Source organism: Cinclus cinclus, chromosome 1 (assembly GCF_963662255.1).
Source record: "Cinclus cinclus chromosome 1, bCinCin1.1, whole genome shotgun sequence".
Taxonomy (NCBI): Eukaryota; Metazoa; Chordata; class Aves; order Passeriformes; family Cinclidae; genus Cinclus; species Cinclus cinclus.
Window position 1 is genome coordinate 108,856,833 of NC_085046.1, and position 26,500 is coordinate 108,883,332.

General features: G+C 37.9%; 1 protein-coding gene across 1 annotated transcript; it reads left to right on the forward strand.

Annotated features, from left to right (window-relative positions):
* The first annotated feature begins 1,429 nt into the window (after positions 1 to 1,429).
* On the forward strand, positions 1,430 to 26,500 carry MEP1B (meprin A subunit beta). Its single transcript, XM_062513344.1, has 15 exons — positions 1,430 to 1,492; positions 6,146 to 6,164; positions 6,350 to 6,400; positions 6,497 to 6,540; positions 7,542 to 7,614; positions 8,537 to 8,654; positions 12,628 to 12,806; positions 14,257 to 14,475; positions 17,490 to 17,642; positions 18,374 to 18,589; positions 20,852 to 21,319; positions 22,812 to 22,994; positions 23,452 to 23,698; positions 25,339 to 25,540; positions 26,483 to 26,500. Exons 1-15 carry the CDS (start codon positions 1,430 to 1,432, stop codon positions 26,498 to 26,500), a joined length of 2,253 nt encoding a protein of 750 aa, XP_062369328.1.

The window sequence follows — 26,500 nt, forward strand, 5'->3', positions numbered from 1 at the left end:
ACTGGTCATCTCCCAGCAGCTGGAGATGACAACATGCAGATTTCAAAGGCTGCTGAACTTGCAGAAGAAATCTTGACAAAAGAGCTTTTTGACCTACCAAACATCACTGATTTCAGAACAGTTGGCACCATCATTATTGGTGAGTAGGGGATATAATATTTAGTTGCCTTCATAGAAAAAGACTATACCATTATAAGAACAATAATACAACTATAACTGCTACTTCTCAATGTATCAACAATGAAACAAGTATGGATCTTAGCATGATAAATGGCTTAGGTGTCCTTATTACTTAGGATCTTTCTTATCAGCTCTGATACTTAAAATAGAATGCAGCATATTATTAATTTTGACATAATAATTTAGTGAGTCTGAATTTGCAATAAAAAAAATCTAAATGCCATTCTTAATTTTTGGGGTTGGTCTATACAAGTAGTTGTTCTGGCAAAGTAAAATGTTAACAAAGCTTGACCATACAATTGCCAGAAGTATCTGCAGTTTAAGCATAAGAAGAAGCTGTGGCAATTCTAGCACTCACTGACAACTAGGAAGTAGAAGACATGGTTAAATTTAAAAGAAATACCCTAGAGTCACAGACAGTGGTGACAGTACAATGGTACTGACATTAAAAAATTCATTTGAATGGAATCTTTAAGCAATCCAGAGGGATGCCATTATTTACGCTAGTGATAAATGCAGTGTCTCACATGTATCAACAATGGAAATAGCTTTTCATTTTCCAAAAGCAGGATACTGAAATTATGTTGGTGACAGATTTTTTTTTATGCACACACATTTCTCATTTTCAATTTCTGTCAAAAACCCCCACAATTATCAATATATTAATGTCTTGCCAAGAGCCTTGCTAGTTTCCTGTTGTTCAAAAGGTTTTAGTGCCAGCATTATTCTCTGAATCACAGAATGGCAGGTGGGAAGTCACCTCTGGAGATGTCCTAGTTCAATTCCCCTGCAGTCCTGCTGGGGATTACCTGTAGCAGGCCACTTGGATCTGTGTCTGGTTGTGTTTTTATTGTCATTAAGGAGAGAGACTCTGCAACTTCTCTGGGCAACTTGTCCTAGTGCTTAAAAACACAAGGAGAAAAAAGAAATCTTAAATTTAGTTGGAATTTCTGTGTGTCTTTCCCCAGTATTTCCTTTTTCTTATTTCCATTTCATTCTGTATTTCAATTTCTCTCCAATGTTTTATCTCACAGCAGTTCTTAAAAATAATTAAGGTGTTTCTGTTAGTTATTGCAATACAGTAATGATGGACTTGACAATGATAAGATTACTTGATGAGAAAAAAGTAGTTAAAGTAGGTGAGTTAATATTGGTTGAGAGGACAAAGGTTTTGATTTATGATATTTACTATCTTAAATACCAAGCTGGTGTAAAATTCTATCCACACAACTGTAGGCTGGAGAGCAACATGGGCTTGTTTTCTGTGCCTGGGCTTCTAACTTGTCTTCTTCTTCAGGTGGTCTGGAGTCTGGTAAGAAAACAAATAATATATATTATTCTTTATATGATTGAGTAAGTAATGCAGCTTAAGATGAGCTTGAGAGGAAAAGACTTAATTCTCATTTTGCAGAATCAATATAATTCTGTTGTTGTCTGCATGGTAGAGACAAATAATTTCTGTTTCCTTTGGGTCTTAGAGTTGCTATTTTTCATAGATCTGGATATGCATGGAAAGAGATTACCTTGTTTCCCCATCTAAGAAAATGTCCACTAATATTCAAAGTTACCCGAACAGCAAGTCTGGGGTTAAAATAAAAAATTGAAATTTATTTCAATTTTTAATGTCTGATGTTTTGGGTTTGGTTTGTTTTTTTTTTCCATTTTATTTTGTTTGGTTGTTTTTGTTTTAATTTTTTGTTTGTTTTTTTTGTTTGTTTTGGGGTTTTTTTTGCTATAACACAATATAATTAATACTGAAATTTATACCTTTTTAGCTGCTAAATATACTTGGAAATGAGTGCTCCCTGTTCCTCCCATCCAGATGAAATATTTCACGTCAAAAAGTAGCAGTTGAGATTTTGATACTGCCTGTCTTTTTAAGTGAAATGTAGCATTTTGCTCATGTTGGGAGGCTTTGTTGTAGAGCTCAGGAACTTTTGGTGATGCACTATATGATTTATTCATGGAACAAAAATCCAGAAGGTTCTTGAGAGTTTGTTTCTGCTGTTCATACCTTCAGGGTAATCTACAGAGTAAGGTATTACTTTTTATGACACTACCTAAGTGCAATAACATCATCTAGGTCATGCAAGGTAACTATCTTTGGCAACCTTATCTTCTTCCTCTCCACTGACACATGATCATGTATCTCCCTAAGTTAAGCACTCAGCCTCACATTCCTAACTTTCCTGTAGTCCTCCTGTACTCTCCACCACCCCAATCCCATCCTTCCTTACTACTCCCACTACCTGTGCCTCTGCCCCAGTCTTTTGGAAACTCAAACCTCAGTCTTGTCTAGATTCCACTGCAGGCTTTGTTAAAGCCTATAGGAGGTGATACAGGGTGTTACTAACATCCAGAAGTTTCCTGGCATCAAACTGATTCCTGAAAACACGGTCTTGTGTGAGAGAGGGGCTTCTGACTACCAGGGCAAATTATTTCATTCCCATGTGTTCTATAGCCAGGAAGAGCTAATTTCAGATTTCTGGATGCAGATACTAAAACAATATAGTCTGGAGAAATCACTGGTAAGTCAGGTGTCTCACCCAAACTAGATGAGTATATTCCATCTCAATAGATGTCCAGGCTAGGTGAGGTGGATCATCTTATAGTGATGCCAAGCTGCTATGGTGGTACCATAGATATTATTGGCACATAAGAATTATCCATTTGTTTCTTGATTGATTACTGAGTCCCTTCACCTGATTTTTACATGATTACAATAAGGTGAGATGTTTCCCACCTGTCCAAGATGCATTTGAATTTTTTGTCAGTTAAGTATGCTCACACAAGCCAACCATTACAGTGTCTTAATTTACATGTCCATGTCCAAAATTAGGGACTGATATAAAAATTATCAGGAATTTGTTTGTGTCTAGATTAGGTTCCTCTTTGGTACACCTCAGCTAACCCAACCTTCCTCTGCATGAGACTATGAACTGTGTATTTGTTGTGCATTTACAAAACTTTCACAGCCTAGAAATGGATCATATGTTTTGTCAGGCTGGTATTGAGACCAAAGTCACTGCCATGTGATCAAGTGACACTTCTATGCAGAGATGCTCTGTTTGAAACAGAATATTTTGCTGTTGAAATTCACAGGACTAAAGAACTAATTTTTTGGGGGAACACAGTGGAAATAAGTGATAGAAGGGATTCCTTCAGAATAAAACATTCAGTGGCAGTTTTCAGGTACTGAGGACCAGACTGGATTTTGAGTTGCTGCATTTAGTTCAGTTATGGACTCAAATTTTGATTTGAGCACCAAAAGTATCACTGTACTTTGCTCCTAATCTCAGTTTGTGAGCTTCTGCTGCTGCTAGAGAAACTTTTTTAGGAGTTACCAATTTGTACCTTTAGGATAGTTATACTTTCTGATTAGTATATATGGGTACATTGTAATTAATAATTATTGGAACGGCAGAAAATGTTTATTCACCGTTAATGGTTATAAGAAGATTCAGCATATATGGGTGTGATTCTTCTCCTCAATCAATAATTTTTAATTTCAAATGCAATAATGTGATTTTATTTTTTTAGTATTGCAAGCTGCACTTGTAATTTTTTTCTTCACAGAAATCTGTTTGAATGTGAGTCTAGAAGCAAATTAAGTCTTTAAAATGTGTGTTGCACATTTCGGCCTTGTACTTGCAACTTGTTTTGCAAGTTGCACTTTCATTTCAAAACCTGAATATGTAGATACTGTTTTATGCACAGTGATAATGTGAGGTTTTTTATGCAGGGATAACAAAGTACATTATGTACTTTGTACCATATATTGTAATGATACAATATATGTGCAACAAAACTTCATTTCAGATGTATGGATGGTTTATCTGAACAAGATATCTACAAGATATCTACAAAGCTGTATGTGTATACAGTTGTAGGGTTTTTTTTCTAAAGTCCCCATCCTTATTTCTCATGTATCAATGTAAACCTGAATGATATCAGTTAATTTTGAAGTGTGAGATCAGTATTAATCCTTCAGTATTTGCATCTGCCCAACTCTGAAACCAGTTTTTCAATGGAGTCAGTCACTTTTCTGCAATGATACTGGGTTTTAAGAGTCACCATGCTTAAAAACCTGACAAATTTAAAAATATCCAAAAATGCAGAGTGCTAAAGCAGTTTAAGGAGAAATTCAGTCAGGAAACAGATTCTACTCAGTGGTTTCTGTAACTGACCCTTCAAGGTCAAAATCCTGACTTTAGGCTGAGCAAGGACACATGTGAGTGGTAGTTTTCACTAAAAAAAGAAAAAGGAAGCAGGAAAAGCTAGTTAAAAACTTTGGCTGTTTATAGCAGTTAGATATTAAATATTTTCTGTGCCAGCTGATACCAATTAGGAATTATATTTCTTAAACATAGAAACTATAGTCTCCACTTGTTTTGTCAAAAATAGTTTTCCTCTCTTAGGCAAGCAGATTAAATGATCAAAATCTGACAAAAATTGTGAAGCAACACCTTGAGTGAATTTTAGTTCAGGTGAACCATAAAATTAGATTTCTGGCATTTGTATTTACAATATTTTTTCTGCCATTTGCTGAAGTTTTTAGAAGACAGTAATTTCAGAGTAAAAATTAATCTTTCAATCTGACAATTTCAAAGCTTTCTTTCTGAACCTTGAAATTTCGTGGAAGGTAGGATTTTCTTTCTGTTTGGTTGAAATTTTTATATGAAGTTGGTTCTAGGGCTCACAGTTGTTTCCCTCAAAATTGTTTCAATCATTATGTGTTGAAACTCAGGTCTAGAAGAACACGTGCATTTGAATCTCTCTTGAATATTCTGCTCATAGCGTTGTCTTAGATATTGTAGAGATGTTAGAGATCACCACGATTATTTTCCTAGGGACTGCATGGACTTGATTTTTGCTGGTTTTCAGCATTCTGATTTTGTGTTGTTCATTCCTTCTAGTGAAAGTTGCAGATGCTTATCACACTGGAGAAAGAGGTCCTACATGCAAAGCTGCATGTGCAGAAAATAAATTATTTATATGGAGGAAAAAAAAAAATGGAGGGAAAATTGTGGTAGAAATAAAAGTGAAAATCCCACACTTTTTTTCCAGAATTGCTGTTACATTTATTTTAGAATATAAAGGTGTTTTTTAATCTTCATTTTGTGAACTTCTATTCAAACATACAAATACAAGACACCCAGGACTGATTGCTTAGAAAGGGTGTTCATGATTTTATTCACTATGTGAGAAATAGTCACATAGAGTTACGTCATGTATGTCCAAAGCAGTCCAAAAATGGAGAGTCCAGCCAAATAAAAGAGTTAAGATTAGATTCTATAGGTGTGTTATGAGAAAGAAATTGTTCTATGTATATCATCATATATACATATACAATATGTCACTATATCTCATTATGGTCTGTGGACTGTCCATGTTGCAAAGGGAGTGTTTGAGTTGTTATTACTCAGTTGTAAATGGAATCCAGACAGGACACTGGGCTGGGGCTGTGGTGACTGGGCTGTGTACCCAGGCCTTCAAAGCCTCACTGTGTAATGCCAGACCACTCATTCTCTCCCCAGTCTTCAGATTTGTGATGGGAAGTTCAGCATAACTTCCATAGGTTCTGCACAGCTGCTGACTAGTAGCAATACTTGATTCCATAGAAATAATAGGCTTCTTTTTTTTTTTCCCATTTGTGAAGGACAATTTAGCGCTACCTGAGTTGTGAGAGAAAAGCAGCTGTGAGAGCTCCGCAGAAGCAGTACTGGCTGAATTACTTGTTGGGCACCCTGAGGTGGGGAGGGCACAAAGCTGCCACATGAGCAAATACAGATTTCCTCTCAGATGAGGAGGCAATGGGTGCAGTCAATCCAATACAGAGCCATGTGCTAAGTGCTGTCAGTTGAGCTTGAATCACATCTCTAATACTGTTGAGAAAGTAACACGAGCTGCATTTCATTATGTGCCTTTCTAATAATATCTTTTTTTTTTTCTTTCCCCTCCCCAGCCTGCTCCAGAGACAACTGGTGAGTTCTGTTTAGAGATCAATTTGTATGCACGAGAGGCAGTCAACAAAACCAGCTGCTCATAAACATCGCTAGGACAGACACAGATTTATAATTACTGTTATTGTTATTGCATTAATTTTCACACTTCATAAAGATAACAGCAAGGGCTAATGTCCTACCTCACTTGTCTTTTTATTTTTCAGAAATAGATGTAGATGGAGGAATTGATCAGGACATCTTCGACATAAATGAAGGTTTTTCAAAATTCAGTCTCATTTTTTTGGATAATTTTCATTATAGTAGTCACAGATCAATACAATAACTGAATGTTAATCTCCTCTTCCCTTTAGCTTTAGGACTAGACCTTTTTGAGGGAGACATCAAATTTCCTGGGGTGAGTTCAAATATAAAATACAAAGCCAAAAATGTGTCATTGACTTTAATGTAAAGTATCACTGGCATGGAAATAATAGATGCATCCTGCTCTTACAAACAATAAATGCTGTTTATGTAACAATAAACTGAAGATGATAGGGGATGGAATTCTACAAAATGTCATAGACAGGGAAGGAGTCAGCAGCATTTGCAGAAACATTATCCAGCATGAGATCTCTTCAGTGATTAGATCAATATTATTAGCTTCCTGTTTCCTTTTTTACATCGTCACTTTTAAGAGATCAGGCAGCACTGATCATCATCCAGGCAGGTTTGTACAAAAAGAATTCTTCATTTATCTGTACAATACTTATTCTGAGCCAGTTAAATTTACTAAGCAGCATTTGCAGAAACCTTCATCCTGTAAGTGGATTGACTAAAACCGATGAAAAATGTAGATCTCTAATACCACATTTTAAGGTATCTGCCCAACATCCCTATCTGATCAATGAAAAAAAATTACATTTACATCTCAAAAATATATAGTAGGAAACTCCCAAGTGTCTTGCACTTACTGTCAGTAGTTTGAAAATAGTGTTTTACTCTCCCTTTTGAGAGATATTCTGAATATGTCACTGGAAGCAAGGACCGTACTTGCTAAAGGCACAGAAACAAACCCTCATGTTATGAAAAATTACAAAACTATTAATCTCTGTGCAGTTTTCAGGACTTTAGAACTTAAGGCTTCCCATAGGAGCAGAAGCTCCCATGCACATGAATCAAAAGCTTGGGTAATTTCTAGGAGAAAATGCAGCAGAAGTTGGAGGCACTGGTAGAAGGGCATGAAGAGATTTCAAACCCAAATCTCTGACCTCTGAGTAATCTTTCAAGGTTTTTGAGGTCATTGTTTTATTTTATGTCTTATTTGGAATTGTAGGTTTTCTTTAGTACTGTTGTAGTCCGTGATGCTAAATCCCTTCTTACTGAGGACTGCATACTTGTTTTCCTTCTTGGATACAGGAGCGAAACTCCATCATTGGTGACAAGTATCGGTGGCCCCATGTTATCCCTTACATCCTTGAGGACAGCCTGGGTACAGTACTTGCTCTTCCCAATGTCTGAATGATATATTTATTGAACTGTTAAACACAGGTTGATAAAGCTCCTGTGGTGTCCTTTCCTCTTTTAATCTAGAGCAGGCCATTTCCCACAGCAGGAATGGGGCTGAGCATGCACAAACAGGATTTATAATCTTGGTGTTAGTGCTGGCTCTCACCTCCTTTCTTGAATTATTATCCTGCTATGGCCCAGCAGATTGTGGTTTGAAATCTTGTGTCTGAGACATGAAGCTCTACAAAGCAGAAGCGCAAAGAGGGCACTGAAGATATTTTTAAGGACAGAAAGCTTACCTGGCCATTTACATCATTTACAGCAGTGAAGGCAAAATGGAATTCTGACAGACAGTTTGCAATGGCACATTGCCAAGTCCCCCAATATGAATCAGAGACACATCATAATTTGACTCCATCCTTTAAATCTTTATGTTGAAACTATGCTAGTTGCTTAGAGGAGATAACACAGATATAATCTGAAAAATTCAAGTCCTGGAGAAATGCAGTGAGGAATCTGTAGCCTGCATTCTGTACTAGGTAAAATATGAAGTCTTCATTTCCTATCTATTTAGTAGTTGTTTACATAAGTCTCAAAAAAATAAATGAAAGTATCTACAAAATTTAAACACCCACACACTATCCTTCTGTTACTCATAATGTCATTTTTGATACACAAGTACCAAAGAAAAATTACACAGGAGCGAAACAAGAGCAAGACACAGTGTTGCAAGGCCCTGATTTATGTTTTTTCTTTGTCCCCCCGCCTTGGGTCTTAATCCAACAAAAAGTCTGAATATTTTGATCAAAGATTGCTAGAGCAAGACCCACCCTTGGGACTTGCTCCATATGGATAACAATAGAAATCTTTCAGTTCAGTATTGACAAGAACACTGTGCTTTGCAGAAATGAATGCTAAGGGACTCATCCTCAAGGCATTTGAACAGTATCGACTGAAAACCTGTATTGACTTCAAACCTTGGGAAGGGGAGAAGAATTACATATCTGTTTTCAAAGGAAGTGGGTAAGAGAAGCATTTCAAAATAACTTTCATTATGTTTGTTTTCAGACTATTCTCATCGTCAGTATTCACTATAAAACTCACATATCTGGTCATAATTTTACATTTTTGTTGTCTCCATTTTCCCAATCATTTTAAACCATCATAGTTTCCAATAGGAGTACCACCTTAGTAGTAATGAACAATTTCTACTGATATTTATTTTTCAATACAAGAAGAAATCAAGTCCTTTAAGAAGTATTTTACTTGGTAAAATGGACATGGTAAAAGATATCAGAAACAAAGCAATTATGTTCCTAACTGATCTTTGGATATATGGAGTATCACTTTCAACTGGTCATTCCTAGTGTACGTTGACTTATAGGGGGAAAGAAAAACCAAGGGGAAATATGATAGTTCTCACTGTGGGGCAATGAATTTGTTTGAATGCAACAATGGAATTGCACTTGAACAAGCTCACATGAGCACTCAGATAAAGAGCAATATTTTTAAATTCTGTACAGCACTGAGATATTTTGCTGATGTTTTACTTTATTTACTTCTTTTGATGAATACTCATGCTATTTCATTTTAAATTTTGCAAAATAAGACTCCAGTAAAAAAAGTCAAAATTGCCCCAGCTTCTTCCCTTCTAAGACATTCTTTGTCAAAACAGTGCAACAAGAACAAATATATTCTTCACTCTGTGCTGAACCATTTTTCTTCTAGAAAAGGAGAACAGGGTGAGCTTGGTAGCCTGGTGAGGAAATTTGCTTTCAGAAATTCATTTCCTGATATGAGAATGCATTCATAAATGGGAAAAGATTTTCTGATAATAAAAATGTTTCTCTTTCCCTTTGGGTTGTTCTGAGATATTTGTAACAGATAATTATTTCAAATTTTCTTTGGTTTCTGGCTCTTCATATTTGCTGTTGTTCATGCTGTACACACGACACTAAAAGATGTATAATTGGAGACTCAGGGAGCACTGCATTTTCCTGAGCTAATGACTGGCTTTTTGAGCTAAATGGAAAACTCATGTAGCTGAATTTTGTAATCCTTCACCCCCTAAAGTATGCATTGAATTTGCTAATAATTGTACCTGAAGAAGAACCACACTATTTAGCCTGTGGCAAGTAGGAGGCCTCTGCACAATGTTTCATTTATATGTTTATTAAAAATAGATGACTCATGGTGATGAAGAAGATGAATCCTTCTGGTTGGATAACATATCTTGCCCTCACTGCCTGGTGTGTGGCTTGCCCTGAAGTGTTTCCATCACCTTAGCTGACACATCCACAGCAGAACTTTTTAAAAGATTGGAGCTAAATGGTGCAGTCTCCTGAAAAGGTCCATCCAGCTTCAATGAGTCATCTTGGGTTGTACAAAGAACTCAGGGCTGACCCTGAATGAACTGCTTTCATTTCAAGCCATTCCTTACTCTGGTGCAATGGAACAAGGTGCAAGCTGGGTAAACCAATCCATTTTTGCTCTGTTGTTCCTAATGTTTTGGGGTTTTTTTGATCAGTTAGGACTCTTCTGTCTGCTGACTCATGACCTCAGTCCAGAGGGTACAGAGCAGACAGGCACACAAAGTTCCTGGTAACATAAAATTTTACCACACCAAGTAAAGGTTGATAAATCACATCTTTGCCTTTCTGATCTTGGCTAGCATCTATAAAACAGAGGATGTGGGGGAACTTCTGTGTCAAAAGGATTTGAAGTAGGCCATAAAATCTTCATCTGGAATACTCTTTTGAATTCAAATGAAGTCAGCCACAAAAGAAGCCAGCTGTCTTTTGTTGTATTGTGTAAAAATGCATTTGTAGCCTCTGGTGTATGTACAGAGTGTATCAAGACCCTGTACAAAGAGCCCTCTCTCTCCCTGTACACATTTTTCATCTATCATTCACCTTGGCTACTACCAGTGGTATGGTAACTCCCACCTGTGTGCTGAGCAAGACACACAAGGTGTAATTGTGAATTACAGAAATGCAGGATGATCAGACATGGCAAAACATGACTGAAAAGCTCACAGAGGAGTCTGGAAACCTGCAATGGATGTGCCATTTCACCTAACTCTTCTCATGAAGAGGAGGATTCATTCAGCAGGAAAACTAGCATGGTGTGGTAGAACTGAATGATTAACAGACCAGGGAGGATGAACATCATGTCTAGTATTTCCACATGGAAAATCAGGTTTTCATGGAGTGCTCACAGGAAGCTGCTTCAGCTCTTTGCCACTGTTGCACAGGGCAAAGATAATCCATGCAGGAGTGGATTGACACTGATGCCTGGCTATCCAGCTTGGTGCTGGTAAGTTGAAGTGTCTGTGAGTGCATATTGGTGATCTGTGATACTATGGGAAGAAAATTAGTAGGAGGACATTAGTATAAAAATGTGCCTGAAATAAGCAGCACCACTGTAACTGATGGCCTGTGTCTATTTACAGCTCCAAAAGAGGGGTGGTGGGATTACTCTGAGCAAGTCCTTCCCTGTTCCTCCAGCCTCTGATAGCAATGCAGAGAGAGTTGAGTCACAGGCAATACAGCTCTCACCCACATGGGGAAAGCTGTGACTTCCCTCTCCTTTCTCCCCTCTGGAAGACACTGCTGACACAGGGTTCTATGTGCCCATTACTCTGGAGTGCCATGTCCCACTCACTGATCTCAGTGTAGGGTGGCACAGACCATGTATTTACTCCCTCTGTGGCTGTTGAATGACAGTGTTGTTGGCATTTGGCAGGCCAAAAGCAAAGGGCAGCTGCACCTACTGTTGTTTGGAGGTTACTTTTGCCAAGTGTCTTGGTTGTGCCTGCTGTAGCTTGCTGTGCACTGTGCAGCAGATGTGAAGCCAGAGGTGGCTTTGGTAGGAGGTGGACCCAGGCCTGTGATGGACTTCTTCTGCACAACACAAGAATCAATAGGAGGCCTTGTTCAAGGAAAGACCTCACAATTACAGATGCTACATGTGCTTCTTACCAGGTCTCATGAAGTGATTTTAATGAGTAATCAATAGGCAGAGCCTGTGGAAAATGAAATACTGGGGAATATGTTGCACTAATAAGTTACAGAATTTGAAAGCACATGGTGTGCTTTTATTTTTAAATTTCTGGGGTGATAGGACTGCAAATCCTATGGCATATTTTGTGCCCTATTAATTTTATGTACTTCATTGGGTAAGTATTGATTTATTTGCTGCATAAAATATCAATTTAAATGTAGCTCTCTATGCCTGCTAGATTGTGGACATGGGGTGCCATTTTATTGGTCTGTGCAGATAATTCACTAACATCTTTCACCCTTTAATAAAAACTTGCAGCACAGCTGCAATTTTGTTCTTACTTGGGAATGTGTGAGAGCATCAACTGCTCTATCATGGCAGCTAAGAGAGAGCCAGAAAGAAAGGAGCTTGTGGAAAGTACTGTCAAATCCACCAGCCTGTGGGAAGGTAAACACACCATGTAGAAGCACACCTTGCCTGGCAGCCACAGTCACATGCAAAGTAAAAGGCCAAAACAGTGCAGAGAAAAGCAGGCAGAGGAGAGAATGTTCACGAACCCACCTTTCCTTATGATAGGGACAGACTCAAAGTGTGTTCACAATCACATATTGTGGTCTAGCTGAAAATTGTTAGTTTGCAGTAATTTAATTGCTCTAAGTTATATGCCCACAACCTTTGATGTTCCAGAGTACCAAAGAAGTCATCATCAGGTTTTTTTGGGTTTTCTTTTTTTTTGGTCACAAATAGCTCAACATTTTTTTCTAATAGAGCCACCAGAGACGAGGAACTTCTTGTTCATTGAAACAGAGCTAAGTATGAGAGGAAGGGGTAATGATATGAAACAGATCAATGGCAAAGTGCTCTCTGTAACAAAATGTGACTTCAATGCTCAAGGTCAAAAATATACCTGTTGAATAGACTGGTTTTGAGGCTTGCATGACATGGGGATGATGTGTACCTCACAGAGCCCTCTCTCATTTTATGTCAATGGCAGGTGCTGGTCCTCAGTGGGAAACATGCAAATGGGCTTGCAGCAGCTCTCCATCGGAGCCAACTGTGACAGGATTGGGACAATCCAGCATGAATTCCTGCATGCCCTGGGATTCTGGCATGAGCAGTCACGGTCTGACCGGGATGACTATGTGACCATTGTCTGGGATAGGATTCAGTCTGGTCAGTCACTCCTCTGCTTTTCCCTTCAGTCTCTGGTGTTAGTGGTTTAGCTGTGGAACATCCCTTCCAGCCATCTTTTGGTGGTCATGCTATTCTCTCACCTAGACTTACTTTTCAAAGCCAGTATATTAATCAATTAGATATGAAGGGACATCTATTTGAAACAGAAATTCTCATTTGTTGTTGCTATTGCAATTCCTTGTGCCATGGCAGTTTCCAAAGCTCTAATTAGGGACCTGAATCCTGTTATTCTATGTGTTGTACCACAGAGCAGCAGAAGAGGATAATTTAGTTTGTTTAAATGAATAAGCTAAACGCACACTTACTCGAGAAACCCTTAATGAAACAAAAATAACTATAACCTCCCCCCCCCCCCAAAGTCTGAAAAATCCATTGTGACCAAAGCTAGTAAAAAATCTCTAGGGGAAGAACTGGTGCTTCTCTTACTGCCTGTCTGCTACACCTGGTGCAGCAGAAATGAGAGAGCAGAGTGTGCAGAGGGTGGGCAGGCAGGAGAGACTGGGTCTGTGTCAGGGTTTGTGTCACACTTTAGCAATGCAGCTTGTGAATTGTAAGTGCTGGCATGTTTGGCACAACCCTGAGAGATGGCACAGAATTCCTCAGGGCTTTGCTCTGTCTCTGCCTCTTGAGCTTGTTGTCCTCTGTGACTTTCAGGCTGTTTAAAAAGAAAGTTGTATGCACAGTCTTGATGTTTTCCTGACATAGGTATGCACAAAAGACTGCAAAACTGGATAATGATTAAATCTAATGGATTCTTATTTAGTTGTGATCAATAGTCAGGTGCATGTGCAATCATATAGTACAGAAGATTACTTAGACACTGTTATTTGATTTCCATTATATTTTGCTGACTCTTTAGTGGAAAGTTGCATTATTAGGAGACATTTGAAACTGCTGCATTTTTTTACACTGACCAGAATACAGTTATTGTATTTTGACTGATTTAAATCTTGACTCCCCATTGGTAGTAAGCAATTGGTTTTTTGCTCGTACTCCAGAAAACATCTGTGAAACTAAATTCTGGAAGCTTATCTGATGACAACTCTAAATGGTGTATTGTTACCTAAAATGTCCAGCAATTGAACATCAGAGAATACAGATTAGAAACAGTTGCAAATTGCAGCAATTTGAGTACTGAAACACTCTTTCCACTCTTGGATATCACAAGGCCATCAAAGTTTACCAGCAGTTCCATAGGAAAAAGTTATATAGTAGCAAAAACTTTGCTTCATCCAGCAGAAGACATCAGTGGCCGAAAGAGGAAAGTAAATAGTTCTAGACTGGAAATAAAACAGTTTTACAGAGTAAGTACAAGTAAATGACTACAAAAACTATTTTGAGTTGTGATAGATTCTCTGTCACTGTAAGTTTTTACATCAAAATTTGATTCCTTTGGCCAACAGTATTTCCTTTCAATTTTGCCATTTAGGTAAGGAACATAATTTCAATAAATACGATGATAAAACATCGGACTTCCTGAATGTTCCCTATGACTACAATTCTGTGATGCACTACAGCAAGACTGCATTCAGGAATGGAACTGAGCCCACCATCATCACCAACATACCAGACTTCTTGGATGTCATAGGACAGAGAATGGATTTCAGTGAGTACGACCTTAAGAAACTGAACCAGCTGTACAACTGCAGTAAGTTTCTCCATTTATTTTCTATTATTTGAAAGAATAATTTGAAAGAAATGAGGGTGATACATACATGCTGGACCCATCCAGACACAAGTGAAAGAGATACTAACATATTTAGAGAAGTGAATTGTGTTAAAAACACCAGAAATAATGGTACAGCTAGAAATAACAGCCCTCCTGCAGAAACACTGCTGAGTAGTGGAGGTTTCTGTGCAATTTTTATCTGACCTTTAGTTAAAAACCAGCTTTGCTCAGCAGCTGATTTTTGTTCATCCCTTGGGTGGTTGTTTAAAATTTGTGCTTCTGCACAAAGCCTTTTGTTTTTTTCCCTGTATTATTCCACAGCTGTTGCTCAGACACTGCACAGAAATGAGTATCTTTACTGTGGCTGTCACACCTACTCCACTTTCATGGAATCTGTGAGACAGAGTGGGTATTCATGCAAATAGGGCACAGATGCTGTTCTGAATAAAATGCAAGCTTTCTAAATTTTCATGTTTAGCTTCAAACCTGGTCTCTTACAAAAGTGGTCAAAAAAGTTATTTTGGTCTGTTGGGGTTTATTTCACAAAGCTGAATAAAAGTAAGAGGCAGAGAAATCTAGATAATTCTATTATCAAATTGGAATATAATTCTGTAAATTTTGCTGCATTCAATGTGCCTTGGCACTTAGAAGAAAACTTTTATGATGTCCCAAGTAATGAGTACTGGCTTACAATTATATTTAAGCCTCATTATACAGATTCCTCAAGCAATTATCAAATTGGCCTGTTAAAATGGTGCAGTTTTTGAGTGTAAAATTCTGATGAAAATATTTATATTGATCTTGGTCTAATCTGAACACACAAATGCAACCTTAGTTTCTAGCACTTGCTGCACAGTCAATTAGGCATTATAAAAATGCTTCCAGCTAAGGAAGTCTTTAACATGGGATGGGGTCCTTCTTCCTCTCCATTAATCTTATATATTTTCCATCATTCTTATGCATTAGAGAAATAATTCATGACATTTAAACTTTATTCTTGACCCATAGGCACACTCCCAAAATGAAAAAAGCCCCAGTCCTGCTGAAATTAGTGACAAAACTTCCACCACCTTCAGTGCAATCAGGACCTGCCCTGCTCCCCAGTCCATCTCTTGGCTTCATGTGATTTGTGTAGTGTGGATGACATTTGCAGAGACATAAATATTGTTAGATCACCCAGCTGTGCCAGGGAGGATGGTGCTTAACAGGTCCCAGCCCTCACCCACACACAATATTACTTCATTTGCTGCGCATGATTTAAACAAGTGTTTAAGCTAAATTTCTGCTAGAGGCCCATGTGGTAGCAGGAAATTCCATTAAACATGTGAATATTGGTTCCCAAATTGAAGAAAACCACCCACAGCATAAGAAATTCTGACTGTAGTTTGGTGCTGCTCCAATCTGTAATTCATTGCTGTCTTTCAGGCCAAATGATAACAGTAGATTTTAGTCTGCTTTCCCCTTGGAGCATACTGCTTGACAGAACTGACCATGAGGCTTCCCTCAGCCTCTGGAAGTTAAGACTTGGCACTCATCCCCATGTATTTTCTTCTGAATCCAGTCTTTCACTACATGCCAAGCAAGTATCTGGCTTTGGGTGCAGATAGAATTCACAACCTCACTCATTGCCCCTTTGCCTGTTTCAGGAATGAATCTCAGAAATACATTGTGATTTACTGAGTCTTGCTTTTCTGTCTTCCTGTAATTCAGGTTAACACTCCATGCCAGCCAGCACTTTCTAATTAAGGTCATTTGGTTACCTCCTTCCTGTTTGGCCACATCAGTTTCATGGTTTGTTTAGTATTGTGATTTCAAAGAGTTCTTTCCCTTAATAGTTTTCCATTTTTGCTTACTGTCTCCAGCAATCAACGTAACATTTGCTATGAAGGTGTTTTCTTAGTTTTTACAACACTGTACTGAACTGTATCTTAAAAGATATCAATCATCCAACACTTCTGATTACCTCACAGCCTCTAGAGGGTTTTTAGCTTTCTGTAGGGATAGCAAAAAATACCTCAGCAGTAGAACTGATTTGGCAGGAGTTCATACCTAAGTGCTTCCCAGAGCTACAGCTTAAGTGAAACATTTGGCATGTTATTGAGGTTGAGTTTTGTGATACTCAAGGTCTTTTTGTTAGGCAATGAAACCTTTAAACCTTTGAGCCACAATGCTTTATACATAGTTTAGAAAGCCTTTCATTAACTTAGCTGTTTTCAGATCATGACTGGTATTACATATGTACTCAGACATGGTACAATGGGAAACAAAAATAAGAAGAGGGATAAACCTGGACTGTGCTATCTCTCACCTATCCAGACTTTGCTTTAGATTGAGAAAATATTTTATATGGTTTTCTCACTTTCATATATAACTGCAGAGTCTTCCTTCACCTATTTTTTCACTTGTTATATGAAAGATACTGTAAAATTTGTATGACATGAAATATTCACTGGTCCCAAATATACCTTTGCCAAATGGGTTTTTAGTTTTTTTCAATTCAACATTTAGAAAATCAAGATCACTCAAAATAATTTGTTTATTCCATTCAAATAGCTTCTGCTTTTCTGTATTTCAAAATTTGCACTCCAGCTGATACATTAGTGAGGTTTTATCAAAATCTGTGGCCATGTGTGAACTGGCCCAAAGAAAGCAGAACTAAGAATGGGAAGTCTCAGGACCTCTTAACTGTAATATGAAGGTGTATGGATTGGGTTGGTATTAGTGTTCCTTTCACAAATCAAAAATGTGATGTGATAATTAGTAGATGCTCTCCTGTGCTTGCTGAAGGCCCAGAGCGTTCCTGATGTCATCTTATTAATGTCAGTGTTAATCACCAAGTGTTTTGAGTTCCTGAACATTGTATGTATGAATGCTGATCATATTTGAAGCCACTGATTACTTGGGGTTTACATTTAATCTTTCTCTGCTCATGCCTTTGGTCCTTCAGAATTAAAATGTGTTATGTAATAGAGATTAATTTTTTTTTTTTTTAGCCTCCTCCCTAAGTTTCATGGACACGTGCAGTTTTGAACTTGAAAATATATGTGGCATGATTCAAAGTTCAGCTGATAACAGTGACTGGCAGCGTTTGTCTCAGGTTCCTGCTGGACCAAATACTGATCACACTAATATGGGAAAGTGCAAAGGTATCAGAAAAAAACTCTTATCTTTCTGGAAAGTGTTTTCTGCAGAGGCATGCAAGTTTTCTTCAAGCTTGGCCTTGTTATCTGTTTATTTTTTGACAAATTACAGTTTATTTTTTAACTAAGCAGCATAAATCTACATACCTAGGGACATATGTGTTATATTGATTTTCTGCTTATTTCAGAGGATCTAATATCCTTATCTCTTTTGATCTGTTTTTTAGTCTTAGTGTCACATGTCATAAGAGGTATATAAATCATTGAACTTGATACAGGCACATCAAATAGATTGCTGTTTTTCTGAATAATTGCTCAAGAAGTCTTCGGACAGGAGTAGGATTTTGAAATGTATATTATCAGGGCTGAGGTGAAAAATTAATTGACTATCTAGCTAGATGTATCTCAACCTGTCAGAGTGGTCTCAGAATTCAGGAGCTTAAATGAGTCCTCCAGAGAGTCAACTGTGAGTTACCAGCACTGGGTAAAGAGTAAAAACCATGGTTTTGAGTACAGCTTGCTAGAGATAATGAAATGAAGACAAAAGCTGCAAATTCTACCTTTGGAGAATGTGAACAGGTAACAGTCCTCAGTCAGAGATTTGCACAGGATCTACCTAACCCTGACCTGACTGTATCTTCTAGAGGTATTACAATACAGCATTAAGAAACCCAGCACACCAGGAAAATTCTGTTTACTCTCCCATCTACCACTCATTTCTCATTGACTTTTGACAGATTCTGGCTACTTCATGCATTTTGACACCAGTGCTGGAAGCGAAGGAAGCACAGCTGTCCTGGAGAGCCGAATTCTGTATCCCAAAAGAGGCTTTCAGTGTTTACAGTTCTATTTATATAACAGTGGCAACGAGAGTGACCAGCTGAATGTCTGGGTCAGGGAGTACACATCAACCAATCCAAATGGCACCCTGAGATTAATTGAAGAGATAAAAGGTATGGAATAAAATTACATCTTGTTTTAATCTATATTCAGTATTTTTCAAAGTACCGGGGGAAATTATTGTGGAAAGGTCACTCATTTCCTGGTGCTGTTCTTTGGCTTCTTCTCTATCTATGTAATTGATTAATTGCTGCTGAAATGATACCTGATGGATCCTCAGTCAGCTGTTTTCCTATAATGTAATAAATTGCCACAAATTTCAAACTCTTGTATTAGCAAGATAGTTTTCTCACCAAACTAGCTAAAATTCCATGAGCAATCATTTTAACTGTTCTAGAATTGCTGGTATCAATAGCAGCTGATGAAGCTGGAATATTAGAGTAAATTACAATTAATAAGAAAGTATAATAAAGAAATTGAAAGCACAAGTGCCCTGGAATACCTAATATATAAGTTAAAAAAAGATAAATAAAATTTAAATGATGTAACTGAATTACATGAGCAGCAGATCATGATTTGAGTTGTAGTTTGAAGATTGAAAATTCTTGTGGTTTTAGGAGCCTATGGCCTACAGAATGATCAGTAGGTCAGGTAATGGACAAGAGCTCTTTAAAGCTAGAATTGCCAAAGTCACCTTATGATTAAATTACTTTCTCAAATATTTAACTATTATGTGGTCTCCATTTCAGCTACACCAAGTTCAGAAGGATCTGAGCAAGTTCTTTTACTAAATAGGTGTAATTTCTGTCTCCTTTTGTCTCAGCTGCTGCTGGTGCCTGTTTTTGGTTTTTTTTCACTCTTTTCTTCATGTCTATGGCTTCACCCTCTGTGTCCTCTGAGCTAACAGGCATCCTTAACATAGGACTTGCTAAGGCAGGTGTAGATTTCACATCAATCTGAGCCCTCCAAACTCCTTCAAACCCTACTTTGATGCCAAGATTAAATTCTCCAGGCTTCAGCCTCCCTCACACTCTTTTGTGTCTGTTAGGCCCCATCCCCATTCCTGTTTTTCAAGCCCATAATTTCCTTTAAAGTCTCTGATGTTGTGTGTCCAAAGAGGCACCCTATTTTGACAATCTGTGGCAAAAAGTTTAGGAATGGTTCAAGATCTTTCCCCCAAGCTGTTTCACTTCTCTCAAGTGAGAAGTTACCCCTACCAATGCAGTCAATAACCTGGAAGTAACAGTGATGCTACAGCCCCTTCCATCCATGATCTGACACCCTGGCTGAGCTGCTCATGGGTTAGCACTGAGCTACAGTGTTCAAGAAGCTTAGGGACAACCCCTGAACCCTTCCCAATGGTCTGTGGCAGCTGCACATATTACATGTAAACATCCTTTAGCTTATGCAGAAGGAAATCTCACGGAAAAACCAGTGGGGTGCTTTTCTTCTTGCTTCTGGGTTTTTTCCCTCCTAATTACAACAGTAATGAAAAATGTCAAGAAATTAAGACTTGTATTTGATATCCATTGTGTTGTGTTAAGGTTTGTTAGGAGAGTGATGCATGAGTTCTGTACCTGGGATTGGCACTGCTTGTTCAATAAATGCAGCTGATCTTCTGAGCAGATGAATTAAACCAGCCAGCAAACAAAACTGTTTTGGTGCACATCCTATAAAAAATGGATGTTCTACTTTCATTGACCTCACAGGATCCCTGTGCAAAGGTCTTTGCTTTTGTGTATACTGCTCTTGGAGTCAAGTGAAATTTGCTAGTGCAGGCACTTTCGGATGCAGCATCAAACTTGCAGTGAGGTTTTATTGCATGAAGTAGGTTTTGAAAATGACTGGCTTTATTTTGACCTTAGTACCATTAATCATGTGATGGGTGAATAATGCTTCTGCATAGGCAAGCTTCCAACAAACCATTTAAAAATACAAAAATGAATAAACTAGTCTTGTAGTTCTAGGTTCCCAGAATCCTCTGGAACATTTTTGCTGAGGTGTGTTGTTGTTCAGTTATTTGAATATAACTTGTTCTGATTTATTTTTTTTTCAACAATACAGGTGAAACTATTTTTGTGGATTTAATAATCTCAATATCTGGATTAATTTAATGAAATATTATTTTAAAATGTGAAAGAAAAAGCAGTTAAAAACCCATCAATAAGTGCTGCTATGCATATTAATTATGTCAAAATATTTTATTGAGCAAATATGATCTTGAACAGAAAAAGTAACATCTACAGAATAAATATTCCATCACATCAGTGCCAGTGGAACTGAAAAATTCCTACACAGTGTTGGCATAGGGTCCACAGACCTGTGCAGTGTTTGACTGTACTGCTGACTCAGAAATGTCTACCCTTGTTTTTCAGGTTCACCTGAGACCTACTGGCAGCTCCATCATGTTTCTTTGAACATCACGAGTAAATTCCGGGTTGTGTTTCAAGGTGTGAGAGGAAGTGGCTTATCAAATGGAGGCCTCTCTATTGATGACATCAACTTGTCAGAAACTCAGTGTCCCCACCACATCTGGCATATCAGAAATTTCACACATCTCCTCAACACAAGTCCAGCAGGGAACAATGGATTAATATACAGTCCACCTTTTTACTCTAGTAAAGGATATGCTTTTCAAGTCAGCTTGTATGTTAATGGTACCACTGATAACCCATTTAATTTAGGAATATACTTGTCCTTGATTTCTGGAGCAAACGATGATCATTTGGAATGGCCCTGTCCATGGCAACAAGTTACCATGATCCTGCTTGACCAGCATCCTGATATTCGTCAACAGATGTCAAACCAAAGAAGCATAACAACAGACCCTCTGAGAACATCAGGTTAGTTAAAGTCAAACCTGTAAAACACAGCCAAAAGGCAAGGGGTCACATCTCCACTTTTTGTAAATTAATGCATATTTTTTAGCTTCTGGAATGTTTCATATGTTTGCAGCAACAATAATATTGATTCATGGACAAGAAAAAATTTAAACATACAATCAGGTTAAGCTGGAATTCTGTATTTCAAAGTTGCATTTGAATATGAATGCTGGATGAACTATTCCTAAATTTTCTTCAATATACTCTGTGAGGGCACATTTATTTCTGTTTTAATGAGAATGGAAGTTTTCCAGAAGTCATGAAAAGAAAAACACTGAACTAAAAACGCAGGCGGTTTATACTAGATAAAAGTGCAGTAACTGTCAAACAAATCCCTGCCCTCCTCATCAAAGGTACAATGATGTCAGCACAACCCTCCAGATTGTAGTGATTAATTTTATGTAATCTGTACTTCAAGGTGTGAGAAGATAAGGGCCATCGTCCTCAATAACTTGGAAAGGTGAGGTAAAAAGTAACTGAGGAATGGTAGGAATCTCTACAGACAGAAATATTAAAGAAAACACCCACATTCAGCATTGGATAGAGTTTGGATTTAAGCCATAATGACTTACTTCTTTTTGCCAAAGGAAATCATCTTTGCCACCAAATTAGTTTTCTGGACTTTTAGACTAGAGGAAGGAAGAAAGGCACAAAAACATCCAATTCATATTATTATTTTAAAAACAGTATGTTTTACATTCTGTTTTCCAGGACACTGGTTCTACATGAAAACAAAGTGGGTAATCTAGAAAGGCTTGATATCCTCTCTGTAAATGAAAGATGCATCAGACCATGTCCTCCATAGATGCTTAACAAAGCACATTTTCCTTGTGCTTTCTGCAGTTACAGCCACAGTGCATAGCCCTTTTCCTTCTGTGACCCTGCTGACATGCAGTCTATTTGCCCTCTGCTCCTTCTCCCTTGTGTATTCATATTTTGCAAATGGTCCACGATTCCCCAGGGAAGCTTTGTAACATACTCTTTATGTAACCAGTTAGGTGTTGGAGCAGGCAGTTCTTTCTCCCTCTGCCAGATTCTTTCATGGACTATCAAGCTCAGCTTTGAGCTTTAGAACAGGGCTTGATGGAGCAGGCATCAGTGATCTGTCATCATTTGGGCTGTTCAAATATCGTCTGACCCACACCTACTGCAGGAGATCCTTTCTTTTGAGAAGCACTGCATTAACTCATGTTACAGATGATTTCTGTGCTACTTATCTTCTTGACCACCTCACTTTAAAGAACTATGAAGAAAATACAACAGGTTTTCAACTAGCTCTCCAATAACTTTATCTTCAGCAGGTTCTTTTCTCAGTACCTCAGGCTAAACCAAATAATTGAAGATCTCCATTGTCTTGTGCCTCTTGTCAGCAGAGAATCTCAGGCAATTGAGGTTTCTGCTGAGAAACAAATCCGAAGCAGTCTCACATTCACTTTACTTTTTTTTTACCCAGAGTCTTCATCAAAATATACTTGGGATAGGCCAGATAAAGTGGGATCCGAAGCAACTTATCCCAATGGAACTAAATACATGAGAGGTCCAAGAGTTGGAACAAGTGCATTTTTAACTCATGAGAGACTTAGAAGCCGCAACTTTATTAAAGAAGATGGTGTTTATATTCTTTTAACAATGGAAGGTATGTAAACATAGCTGATACTCTTTAAATGCGGTGAACAGTGTCAGACACTAAGTCACTAGTGCTGTAGTTATAATACACATGATGTACTTTGCACTTGATCAGTATTGGAATTATGCCTGTATCTAAAGTCAAATCATATGTTTGAATAAATTTGTGAACAGGTATGTACACAGTAGAGTTCCTTTATCTCATGTGAAGGTGTATAAAACAATGCTAATCCTGTGCAAACTATTTTGAATAGACTAATTTGAATAAAAATATCTGTTTCTGAAAAAATCCTAGAGGACATTTCCAAAGAACATCATGCTCCTGAAAAGCAAAAAAGATTGTTTATCCTGTATAAAGATACCTTTGGACAGGCTTACTGCTCTTTATCTATTTTATCATTATTATTAGAATAAGAAGAAAAATAATGTGAAGCAAAGCCCTTATTTCCTGTGGGTTCACTGTGCAGATATATCGCATCTCCTGTCAACTGAGCCGAGCATTCCACCCCCTCTTGTTACGACTACAAGTGCCAGCACCACCAAACCTGGCCCTAGCCCTTCTACCACCACCAAGCCCCCCAATGCCACTGAGACCACCACCACAACGGGCAGCACCACCCAGCCCACAGGTCCAGAAGTTCCAGCTTTGTGCTCAGACAACCCCTGTGAAAATGATGGTGTTTGTGTTATGGTAAACAGAATACCAGTGTGCAGGTAACTGACTGCCTTTATTCACTCTCGAATGCAGTTTTAGGATGAATAATGAACATTCCTAATATAAAACTTTGCTCCTATTGAAAAGAAAGACAGACTTTAGCTGATTAAGAAAAGTATTTGCAGCTGCTCCTGTGAGATTGAACTTATGGCCAATTTGGGCAACAAAACTCCTAACCTAGACATTTGATTATTTTTAAGTACTCTGCTTGACTTTCCTGTAAATTATATTTTAAATATGTTTATTATTTTAAGTAATGTATCACTCCAGGTCTTTAGAATTCCCTATAGCAAAATGTAGAAGAGTTGAATAAATGTAATTGAAAGAAAAGAGTATTTATATCATTAGAGAAGATTTTCAATACTTATCATGTAGGAAGCAGTGTAGACATTATTTTAAAATTTGATTCAGAAATATTGTACACTGCAAATTATGACCATGAATTACCAAAGTGTAGTCACTTGCCTTTGAAGCCAGCAGTGGAAGCTGAGGAGTAAAAGATTGTTTGTCCTGCAAGAAGATTAATATCTACTTTTATTTAATTCTCTGTAGATACATTTACTTAACCAACCTGCCTGATTAGCATTGTTCCAGCTCTCAAATAAGCTCTGAGGGTGAAGATAGTAACTTTAGATGCTGTGCCAGGGCAGGTAGACTGAGGGAGTGCTGTGAGGAAAACATAAAGGCCAAGAGCCACAAGAGTCAGGATGACTCATAAAGTATTATATATCCCCATTTAGAAACATTTAAAAAATATTTTGTGTATAACTCATCAGAAGCAGGTCACAAATATGAGTAAATGTCAAGAGGATGTTCCAAGAAGACAAAAATAAAAAATATGCCGAATGTTATGCCTCATTTCATAATTACGGAAAGAGAACATCTCTGGACTCTTTGAAACTTTAGTGCCTTTGTAACCTACTTTCTGTCCTATGGAAATGTGTGACCAGCAGTCAGCTTCCACCCCGATTTTCTGTTGGGATATAGGTGGGAATGTGATACATCTGCTCAAGCTGAATCACCCTGAGTCCCCCCAGCAGGCAATATCTTTGCAGTGCACTGCAAACAGAGCTGACGTAGTCCTGACTAAATGGCTTAGACAGGAGCCGGAAGATCTATAGATAAGGAATAACCAAGGTTAAAAAGATGGGAGTGGGTATGCCAACTGCAGTGCTGGGTAAGGTGATGGAATCCAAACCTGGAGGTTGTTTTCAGTCCTAAAACTGGATGGCTGTTAATTTATTTTCTTACCTGCTTGTTGGGTGAGAGCAGAGGCAGCTCTTACAAGTTCTTTAAATTTGAAAATGAAGAAAAAAAGAAGCAGTTCCATAGATCAGCTGCAACCAAGCATTAAGAGGTCAAGAGGATCAGGAAGGCATTTAGGATTTCTGGCAAAGGCTCTCTCTGAAGGCACAACCTATGAAACATCAGGAAGTGGAAAGAAACACATTTAGCACATTAGAAGCGCTGCAAGGACAGTGGGCCACTCAGGCCACTCAAGACAACTTTAAAATTTTAAGATAACTTCATTATGCTTTAGGATATAGAAATTGCATGAGAGATGCCATTTTTCTGAGGTAGACCTTTTCACACCTTTATTCTTTAGGTGATAGCACATGTTTGCTCTTTTGCTTTCTAGATGTCCAGCAGGTGACAACTGGTGGTACATGGGAGAAAAGTGTGAAAGGAAAGGCTCAACTCAAGAAAATACTGTAATAGCTGTTTCTTCAACCTTAACTGTGTTTGTTGTAATGCTTATTGTCACCATCACAACTGCAGTGTGCCTTAAAAAGAAATACAAACAAGTAAATGAGAATAAGGAGAGCCTGACTCTAGAAGAAGTAAGTATTTTGCCTCTTTCAACAAATATACAGACACATGCACACATATCTATATTCATTCAAAAGCAAACAATCAAATTAAATAAGAAGTAAATGGGAAAATGTCACCTTTTTGAAGCCTAAAGATTCCAGGTTACGAATTAAAGAGCTCCTTTAAGTGACACTAATTTATCAAACACTGAAACCCCACTTAATTAAAAATCTTTTCTCCTCTTCCACCCCCCTCCACTCTGCCCAATGACAGTCTACATTGAGTGGGACAGTGTGAACAAAGGGGTTAATTTTCAATTTGAAATTAAACTATGTGTTCTGCTCAGTAAACTTGTATTTCATCTATTGCTGCCTGCTCTACTAAAAATCTCCCCTTAAAATACCAGGATATGGTACTAAAAAAGGCATCCCAGGATGTTAAAAAAAGACCAAATCTAAAAATAATTTTCCACGTTCAAAGGCCTGTTTTTATGCAAGGCATGAAGTAGCTGTGGAAATACTGACTTAAGGAAAGGTTAAAAAGACAGCAGGTTAAAACTGTCTAGATGACAGATCAGAAATGCCATGTACTGGACAGAAGCAGCATTTGGGCATGTTTTCACAGGGAATTTCATGCAGCCTGAGACGCATGGACTCTTATGTTAAGTAGAGGATTGTCTTGGAAATAGCAAGCATGACATAGTTTAGAGGGACTCACAGAAATTTTGTAAACAAACTGAAGAGGAATGTCCTTCAGAAAACAGAGTTCCACTTTTAATTTTAATACTCTTTGTATGATACCCCATTGAGTTGCAGTACCTCTGTGTAGTGTCAGATACTTGACACTGCTACTTTATGACCTTCCAATAAATAGTTTTGGTTTCTTAGCAAGTAATGCTCTTACATTATACACATACTTCCTTTCCCTATACACTTTTAAGATGTGGGTTTCTTTTTTTTTTCCCCACTTAGACTAAAACATCCTTCTGA